The sequence below is a fragment of the Cyprinus carpio genome, chromosome A3 (genome assembly GCF_018340385.1).
Source record: "Cyprinus carpio isolate SPL01 chromosome A3, ASM1834038v1, whole genome shotgun sequence".
Taxonomy (NCBI): Eukaryota; Metazoa; Chordata; class Actinopteri; order Cypriniformes; family Cyprinidae; genus Cyprinus; species Cyprinus carpio.
Genome location: NC_056574.1, coordinates 26,660,336 through 26,670,512, shown reverse-complemented (window position 1 = coordinate 26,670,512; position 10,177 = coordinate 26,660,336). Strand labels below are relative to the sequence as shown.

General features: G+C 38.4%; 1 protein-coding gene and 2 non-coding genes across 3 annotated transcripts; 2 read left to right on the top strand and 1 right to left on the bottom strand.

Moving 5' to 3' along the window:
* Positions 1–1,748: 1,748 nt before the first annotated feature.
* Positions 1,749–1,820, top strand: trnac-gca. The gene has a single exon. It is a non-coding gene; the product is annotated as a tRNA-Cys (tRNA).
* A 2,121-nt stretch (positions 1,821–3,941) lies between these two features.
* trnac-gca lies at positions 3,942–4,013 on the top strand. The gene has a single exon. It is a non-coding gene; the product is annotated as a tRNA-Cys (tRNA).
* Positions 4,014–5,024: 1,011 nt separating this feature from the next.
* arl5c (ADP-ribosylation factor-like 5C) lies at positions 5,025–8,872 on the bottom strand. The gene is made up of 6 exons (XM_019076729.2): positions 8,476–8,872; positions 7,098–7,158; positions 6,831–6,978; positions 6,576–6,659; positions 5,821–5,972; positions 5,025–5,692 (listed from the first exon to the last, which is right to left on the bottom strand). The coding sequence occupies exons 1-6, from the start codon at positions 8,519–8,521 to the stop codon at positions 5,644–5,646; spliced, it is 540 nt and encodes a 179-aa protein (XP_018932274.2). The 5' UTR covers positions 8,522–8,872; the 3' UTR covers positions 5,025–5,643.
* Positions 8,873–10,177: the final 1,305 nt, after the last annotated feature.

Here is a 10,177-nt window from a genome sequence, read left to right as displayed (position 1 = left end):
AAGTTGCTCTAAAAATTGTTCTAAATTTATACAGGTTATTAATTATACAGTAAAAAAAAAAACAGGCCTTGCATTTACATTTGTCTTGTGCAATATTGGTGAAATTTAGTTTTTGGTAGTGTTTGTGAATTTGTTTATTATTTATTTTGGCCAAGATTTAGTGACCAATGCTGATATATCCTGGAGGATAATGTATGACAACTACACCCAGTCCCCCTACCTGAAAAAAATAAATAAATTACAGTCACAGATAGACTGAATCTACATATGGCAATGCTATTGCATAATATCGTTGTATATTAGATTACTTTGTGGCCTCAAACACATTTAAACAAACAAAACAAACCCTGCTGATTATTTATGGGTATTGCAGCAGGGGGAGAGCACACAGCTATAGGCTCAGAACATACAGTCATGGCCAAATGTTTTGGCAGTGACATAAATTTTGTTTTGCAAAGCTTGCTGCTTCAGTATTTGTAGATTGTTTTTCCATGTTTCTGTGGTATACTAAAAAAACAATGCTAAGCATATCATAAGTTTTAAAGGCTTTTATTGGCAAAAAAATATGAGTCAGTATTTACAGTGTTGACCCATTTCTTTATCATGCTTGCTTTGTGACATGGTGCTCCATCATGCTGAAAAAAAAACAGATCATCACCAAATTGCTCATGGATCGGTGGAAGTCAATCTTGCAGGACGTTTTGATACTGTTCTTTATTCCTGGCAGTGTTTTGGGGCAGAATTATGAGAGAGCCCACTCCCTTGGTTGTAAAGGAACCACATGGATGGTCTCAGGATGCTTCACTGTTGGCACAACACAGGACTCATGGTAGTGGTCACCTTTTCTTCTCCGAACAATCGATCTTCCAGATGTCCCAAACAGTCGGAAGGGAGCTTCATCAGAGAAAATAACTTTGCACCAGTCTTCTGCTGTCCAATCATTGTACTTCCTGCAGAATTTCAGTCTGTCCTTTATGTTTTTCTTGGAGAGAAGTGGCTTCTTTGCTGCCCTTCTTGACACCAGGCCATTGTCCAAAAGTTTTGGCCTCACTGTGCATGCAGATGTCTCACACAAACCTGCTGCCTTTCCTGAGCAAGCTCTGCACTGCTGGTGACACGATTCTGTAGCTGACTCTTCAGGAGGAGATGCTCCTGGTGCTTGCTGGACACTCTGGGATGTCCTGAAGACTTCACTGCAGTCGAACCTCTCTCCTTGAAGTTCTCGATGATCTGGTAAATCGTTCTTTCAGTGCAATATTCTTTGTAGCAATTTCCTTGCATGTGAAGCTATTTTGATGTAAAACGATGATGGCTGCACGTGATTCTTTGGAGGTAACCATTGCTAACAAGCGCTTCTCTCCTTTTATAGCAAACAGTCTGTTCTTACAATCTAATTAGTGTGATAGTGACTAACATGACTAGTACTCATTCACACTTTCAAAAAAAAAACCATGTGAAATTTGATTTTTAGTGAAAAGTTCATTTTTTTGGCCAATGAAGCTTTTAGCAATTATTTAAAATGTATCTGATCACTCTACACAATAATCTAGAAACAATGTGAATGAACACCACGACAGCTTAAGCAGCAAACATTGCAAAACACAAAACTGATGTCACTGCCAAAACTTTGGCCATGACTGTACAAAACAAACACTCACACTTGTATGCACACCCATTATATACACAATGTGCTTGAGCACTGAGTAACTAACCTGTGAAAACATCACCTGTGTCATGGTGTTGCAGGTGGGGGTATAGCTCAGTGGTAGAGCATTTGACTGCAGATCAAGAGGTCCCCGGTTCAAATCCGGGTGCCCCCTCTTTTTTTCCAGACCACGTAAAACTGAACAGAACCCTCTAGTAGTGGGTTTTCAAATAAAGTTTGAGGATAACATAGGCCAGACGTATGAAGCCTGCCATGAATATCACTTAGCAATAATAAAGACAGGACCTGCTTACCATACAGAGAGATCTGTAATTCATTCATGGCTATACGAAGCTGTCTCCCTCTCTCTCTTTTAGATTTTGCGTAATAATTTGTGAAACCCAAACCAACTGTTGCTTGTTAAGGGCAACAAGCACAACGGTAGGATTACAATGAAAACATGTGAAGGGTTGCACAGAATCGAACCCGGCATCAACTGCTTTGCAAAAAGGATAACTGAGCTAACTCACTGAGCTACATACAGTTATCAAGAGTGACGCCCGACTTAATCTGATGAAAGTCTCATGAAATCAAAATGTCTACTGTATTTGAAGTGGAATGCATGTAGTTGTGTACTTAGCCACTAGATATCGCCCCAAACAAAGGTGAAACCATGGGTGAAACACATCAGAGAACTAATTATCAGGCATCTAGTGGAAGGTGAGAATAATAAGACAAATACATTTTGTAACACGGTCATCTCTCTTTAAATCACTTTTTAGCATGAGCTATTGGTGTGGCCATACCACAGTAATTGGAATACTGCAGTCATTTGGCTATTTTCGTTATTGAGGACAATGCAGACTACAGCTCAGTAATAATCTGTCTATCTTGAGGTTTTTGTTTTAAGCTTAAAGGCTGGAATATAGTGCACGACTTAAAATCGACTTCAAAATAGATCAGAAAAGATTAGAAAACATGCACTACACACTTATCGACTTTATAGATGGTTAGAAAAACTGCACGTGCATCAAACGACTGGGGACCACACACTACCAGACTTTCAAGTTTTTCCGAACACAACAAACTTTTCCGAACACAAGCAGAAACGCGCGTGACAAATAAAAACAGTGTTCCAAAAAAAAAAAAAAAAAAAGAAAAAATTCCAAACCCATGTTTATGGGAAGCCGTTGAGGAATAATGCATATGTATGGTGTAATGACAAATGTATTGGTTGACAAATTGGTTTTGTCAACTATATTGGTTTAGATACATCGGTTAGGTTGGCTCAAGTATATATTGGCTTCACATACATGTTTGATATGATGTTTTATATATTCATAACTTAAACGTCGGAGTCTGTGCTATCATCATGCACTGAGATTTTCTTTGAAATCTATTAACCATCAATCTGTCGACTCCTCGGGAATCCGGACTGAAAATCAGGGTAAAGGTCTTGTATTCCAGCTTTACAGTATAGTTCTAGTGAAATGTAATCACAGAAAAATGTTTTTAATGGAAGTTGGTTTCCTCATGCTTAGTGTGATTAACTCGTTCTAGCACCATCCAAATTCCCCCTTTATAGTCTGCCAAACTCGATGTTTAACTAAACTGAAAACGCGTGATTGACAGGCCTACTGATGCACCACTTCATAAAATAATAATTGCCATTTCCTCTAATTTTTTTCAAGTTTAACTTTTGATAAATTGTGACTTCAGAAATTATCGTTTGAATAAATGAAATCTAAACGATTTTCTATTTTTCCTTTTTTTTTTTTTTTTGTACTTCCCAGAAGATATATTGTTCCAGTAAATATTTCCTGTCACTCACATCTGTCTTTTGGTCCTTGACAAGATGTGCTACTCATGTGGTCATGTTCACAGTAGCTCATCCCATTAAAGAAGTGTATATTAAAAGCATGACATCATTAACTATCAGCAGATGATCCTGAGCCTGCAGGTCTGATATTCTGAACAATGGATTGCTACACAAATACAATGTATTTCTCACTCAACCATTTTACTCTTGATTTCCTCACTGTAGCAGAGGTGGCCATGAAGACCCATCGCATCATTAGATCAGGCCAAGTGGGAAACACCTCCTGTCCAGAGTCGAGTAACAGCGCTGAACCAGAAGTGTTTTATGTCTGGAAACCTATATTAATCTATTTTAATGGAAAGAACATATACAAAACAAACTCATACACTGTCTTACACACCTGTAAATACATTGTTATAGATGGGCCGTTAGATGACTGCCCTGTCACAATGACACATGTAAGATGTTTTTGTATGAGGGGGTATAGCTCAGTGGTAGAGCATTTGACTGCAGATCAAGAGGTCCCTGGTTCAAATCCGGGTGCCCCCTACTCCAGATCATCTTTATTGTAATCAGGCCACATGGTTATATGGCAAGATACCAATATGAATATGCATATACATATACCTAATCACAAATCTTAACAATAATATAGGCCAAGAACCTGAAGCCTTCCATGAATCTCACCTACCAGTAACACGCAGATACAGGCCATGCTTACCAAACACACACCCTAACTGACTACATAAGCAATTATTTGATTATTTTGGACACAGAAGCAGAAAACATAGATAGATGGTCATCACGTCTGCTCACTCAACAAGCCCACATCGTCATCAGTGGGAGTAGCAACTGTGCTGTGTTATTTCATAACAATTACTACTTATTACTGCAGTTTTAAAGAAAACACCATTGACACTTTTATACTTGTATATGTTCTTTATATCAAACGGTTTTAGTTTTAGCTACAGTAATATTAGAATATACATTTTGTGAGGGTAGGCATAAAAATATTGTTCTGATCCAAATAGAATATATTATTATGCTTATTATTTTCTTACACTAATACATAAGAACATTTATTTAGAACCATTCTAAAACCTAAAAAAATCTATTTTGCTCTTATAAAGATTTATCGAGTTAAGCACATCACCCATAAAGGGGTGCAAATTAGATCTCACCTTTGTAAGGTGTAAAAAAACAAGTTATTTAGAAACCTAGATTAAAATAAAATGTTGGTGAAGGATTATCCACTGACAATGATGTTCCTTAATGTATTAGCAAATCAAAATGCACACAACATGCATAGCAAATAGATATTCGGGTCTTTCGTCAGTCTTAAAGCAATCATTAAGAACAAACGCATTAGCATATGGATCTACATAAGGAGGGGGCAGATTATCATCTGAAAGATCAATGCAAATTGAGCTGTAGTCAGCTTCTGTTTGTTCTGATAATCATCAATTGTCTTTATCTCGAGTGGTCTGCACCTCTATTTTACCTACTCAACAGTTATACATTTTCAACCCAGGCTAAGTATATTTATCAAAGACAAAGGCATGTTTTTAGTAGATTTTTATTTGTACAAAACTTTTTTGTACAAAATTATATAAGAAAACACTATGAACATCCAGTCTACTTTCAAAAATAAAGTACTTGAACACATGTTCCATTCTGCATGCACACATCTGCACAACATACACAAATCAATTCCTTTTAAATACTTCAAGTAATGCTTGTTCAATAGCTTAGTGGCTCATCATGAATCAGTACGGGCATGTGAACCATCACCCCACCCCTTTCAGATGGATGCCTGTGGACAGCAACTCCACGTGAGAAGCAGAGCCCTCAGCACATCCAGAGGTCAATACAGTGGCACCGACATCATGATCAGGTCAGATCATTTCAGAAGTCTGTAATGTAAACACGTGGACCTCTAGAACGGAGTCACATCATGTACAAACACAAATGTTTATACACACACACACACACACACACACACAGAGAGAGAGTCTCCAGACTTGTTCTGGTATCCAGAGTAAGTGGATGAAGTGCGTTCCTCCAGGATTCAGTATTTTAAGATAACTCAGACAGAGGCACTGATAGCTGGATCAAAGTCTTAAGTCGGCCTTATCTCTCTTTCAGCAGTTCCAGAGGTTTGAGAAGCACTGTTGCTGGTCTAATTCGCCACAACACGGGAGCGCATCCAGTCTAGACTGGCTGGTAAACTGTTGGGGAAGAGAAAGAGGTGGTTACACATTAAATAAATAGGCTTTCACTCAGATCAGGACTTGGAAACATCTTAAACATGCAAAACGCACAGATAAACATACACAGTCCTAGAAAACACACATACCCTTCTCCAGTGAGTGCGCAGCAGGCCTGGACATGCCAGGAGCGAGCATTGAGTGAGCCGAGAGTCAGACTCTGAGAGATCTCTGCAGCAGACATGCTGTTCTTCATGTCCTGCTTATTCGCCAAAACCAGCACTGATGCGTTCTGCAGTTCCTGTTTGGACACACGAGGAGGAGAAGGAATGAAATAAAACTGTCAACAATAAAGAATAATGTTCAAAACAGTTAAGACTAGGGCTAGACTCACTTGGGCTGCTCTAACCCAACCCTAAAAGCCTGATTCAATCATTTCTTTGCTAATTTAAAATGTACACTAAAGTCCCTAAATTACATTTAAATCACGTTAAAATGTTTTCAATAAAATATATGTATGCAAATATTGCTGTTTGTTGTTATATTGGTGAATATAAATGAAAAAATAAAATAACGTGTCAATTTAGTAAAAAAAAAAAAAAATGGAAACCATGCCTTATTTGCATGATTTACATTTTTTTTTATATATATATTTTGCTATCAAATAGGCTATGGTTTCACTGATTGGAAACAATGGCTTTTTTACATATATATATTATTTTAAACCAGGGTTATATTATTGTTAACTGAAATAAAATAAAATGTAAATATTAGATGGAAAAGCAAACCAAATGTAGGTTTTTATTAAACTCAGACCATGATACTAGACATGCAAAAAGCATGAAATACCCATCATGAAATATTCATGACAACTGTGTCATGAAGCAGCTGAATGCTAACTAACCTCATGTGCAAGCATGCGATGAAGTTCCTCTTTAGTTACAGTCAGGCGTTCTCGATCAGTGCTATCAACAACCAGGATGACAATCTGTTACATTTAGAGAGGCAAAACATGCATTTTATAAGACTATAAAGTTGACAGTAATATATTGTATCTGCCTTTAAGCAGTAGGGAAAGCCACATAAAAAGTTGAATAATCATTAGAGTTTTACATATTTCCTGTCACACTAGCAAGGCATGCAGGTTAATGACACACACCTCTGTATTACAGTAATACGAGTTCCAGGTAGCTCTGAGACTCTCCTGACCACCAATGTCCCAGACGAGGAAGCGTGTTTTCTTTACTGCTATTTCCTCTACATTGCTGCCGATTGTGGGAGATGTCTGCACGGCTTCTTTTGTTAAACTGGAAAGAACAAGGTACACAAGGTTCAAAAGCTGAGCGGAAACATGTAACATGTAATAACAAACAGATAAAGGCCATGTGCTTCTCCTGTTTATACTTTCAAAAAGAAAAACACTTACAACTGGTAGAGGATAGTGGTCTTCCCGGCATTGTCCAAACCGACAATAATTACTTTGTGTTCTAAAAAGAAAAAAAGCAGAATGTCAGTGGACACACACACAAACACACACATCTGGTTTACTATCCTTTTAGGGACTCTCAATAATGGTTTTTATACTCTACATACTGTATTTTATCTCACCCTTAACCTAAACCTCACAGAAAATTACAGGCCAAAAAAACAAACAACTCATTCCGTATGATTTATAAGCTTGTTTGCCAATGGGGACCTCAATCTAAGTCACCACGGTGACACGGGTCCCCATGAGTTGGTGTGCATTCAGCTTTAAAGTCCCAACCAGGACAGAAAAACATGTACACAGTACACACACAGAAATGTTTTAATCTGACTTTGTTTAAGCTGTTCTGTATGACACTGTGATCTGATAACATCAACCTGATTGACATCCACGTAATGCATTTCTAAGAACACGGCGTTCAGTGATCTACCTCCGTTCAGGTTTAACAAAGTTGGTACAGAATAACTATAACTAAGCAGAACTCCTACGATCTTTGAACCTCACTGACATGTACAATCTTATCTGACATGCGTGCAGACAGAACAGAACATCCTAACACAACCCTGCATAAACACATAATTGTCAGTGATTTGTTATTAGTGTCACTTAAATGGGCCTTTCACATTTAAAACCTGGAACAATATTAACCCTGATTAATCTTGCTTCACATTTCAACACTATTCATATTTGATCCTGGTTTAGTACTGTAGTTTCGAGGAATCACAGTACATTTGGTTACTTATGTGGCCACTGGAATTGAATGAACTAAAAGTACAACCAATATGACTATCTGAACTGTTTATATTTCTCTGTGAACGTCAAATCATAATTCTTTTGAAACCTGCAGTACAAACAGAAGTCCGACTTCAGATTTAAGTTTAAGAAAACAAACTGAGCTAATGAATATTTAATGATAACGAGCTGAGGCCGTTCATGATTGGTTATCGCTTCTGAATACCTTTGACATCACAGTTTCACAACCGCAACCCAGGGCTAAAAGTGTCGACTGTTTTATAATTGTGAGACTTAATGATTAAATCAGTTCACAATGGCCATCCGGAGTAAAAAAACAAAAACAAAAAAAAAAAAAAACAAACACGTTCACATTAAGAAGTCAAGTGTACTGTAAAAGCCATATAGAGTAACGTTACATGTTAAGTTTCTCAATAGCCAGGACAGTTACCTGGTTAATGTTGAAACAAGTACAACCATACAGTTATTCTAACAAGCCCGATTTAACATCTTATTAAACGTAGCTTACAAAATCAGAATAATAAAAACATAAACGCACATCCTTGTGTAAATTCGCTTAGTTTACCTCTGTCTCCGAACACAGTCATCAGTTTGGCGAACAGCAGCCCCATTCCCGAAGGCAGTGGATTTAAAAGGCCGGTTTGTTCAGTCGATAAGACCAGGTGTTCTGAGCGCTGAAGTGAATTTGATCTTTAAATGTGGGACACTTCACAGTTACGTTAACACATGATCTAACGACCGACAGTGTTGCTCAGTATTGTCAAACAGTTCGTGAAGAAGCCCGAGCTTGTGGTCGAATCGTTAAAAGACGCTTTCCCTGAGTGTCTGTTCTTTAATCGTCTGGTGTCTGTCTAATTAGCCCTCCGCTGTGATAGGTTAAACCGGTCCGGAATACGGGATTTCGTCGTCTTTTCCGTGGGCTTCTGCACATTTTAACGATGAGTAATGACGCAGAGGCCGTGACACGCCTTTCAGGGTGACGTTACGCTCGTCTAAACGACAAATCCTCATTGGACGCCCACGGCGATGACGTAGGTTTCCGTACTGTTCCTTTTAGTGTGAGGTAAAAATAGTCTTTGGACGTGCGAGGTTTTTTCGGACACCGCTGCGAATATGGGCGGGAGCAGGTAACGGTCTCCCCTCAGTTATCACAACATGGATTAATGTGCTTGTACTGTGCCTTTTGCGACGGCGTCGAAAGTGTTTTATTATGTTTTACTCTCTGTCTGTCTCTCTCTCTCTCTATATAAATACATACACACTAAGCAATAAAAAATTATAAAATGTGTCCTCATTCAAATGTACCATCTGTTCCTGTTTCCATTGACACTCCGACATTGACACTTTTTTAATAATCTTTTAAAGATGTATTATGTAAAATAGGATGCTGCGCTATGGCTAAAATTAGCGCTTCCTTAATTTTTGAATTTCTGTACAGAGAGGTCACGCAGTGACGTATTGATATTTCACTGATCCCCCGTCTTCACGTGATGTGAATTCGCAGGTCAGAGTTCACCAAACTTGAACTTTGGAACGCAGCGAAATGTTTCGCATGAGCTTGCGTTTCCGGTCTGATGGATTCGCATACGTATGAATGGTTGTAATTTGGAAGGAAAGTGCAGTGTGACCGCCCCTTTACCCGTGTTTGGAACGGGGCGGGGTGTGGCGTTTTATTTTCGCATTACAGGGGAATTTGAGAGGAAGTCTTATCAGAAAGCAGAAGACAGCTCACGGAATTCCCTGGACTCTCTATAAGCATTAATTAACCACAATAACAAACGAGTTTCCTTTCTGTAACGTGATCTTCCTTCTGATATAAAATCTGATGTCGCCTTACTTGACATTTCCTTCTGACCTCATTGACTTCTGAGATTCTTTATCAACCCTTATACAACCAGAAATCAGAACAAAACAGCAACCAAAGCAATATTATCGACTGTAGTATAATGATTAGAAATGTTAAACCATATTATCACCAGAATACAGCAAGTGATGAAACCACATTGTTTTCATGTCACGTGTTCTACTGTTTCTGTTCATCTTGATGTTATCTGAGCATGATGCGTTTCCTGTTGTCACTGTTCTTCTAAGAGTGTTTTGAGCTGAATCAGGTTTCTCGCACGCCCACACCTGAGGACTCCTGTTTTCACAGTATGAGCCTGTTTTGATCACTTTTGGCACTCGACTTAAATGTCATGGGTGTGTGGAATAATGTGACACAATGTGAGAGCATCTGCTACAGGAAGAACAGAAGCATGCAATGCACA

What these genes read in the sequence shown, in the direction of transcription:
- arl5c (XM_019076729.2), bottom strand. Translation starts at nt 8,521, where the DNA reads ATGGGGCTGCTGTTCGCCAAACTGATGACTGTGTTCGGAGACAGAG. An exon ending in GACTGTGTTCGGAGACAGAG is followed by an intron (nt 7,159 to 8,475) that starts GTAAACTAAGCG and finishes TTTTCTTTTTAG; the next exon opens with AACACAAAGTAATTATTGTC. An exon ending in CGTATTACTGTAATACAGAG is followed by an intron (nt 6,660 to 6,830) that starts GTGTGTGTCATT and finishes TAAATGTAACAG; the next exon opens with ATTGTCATCCTGGTTGTTGA.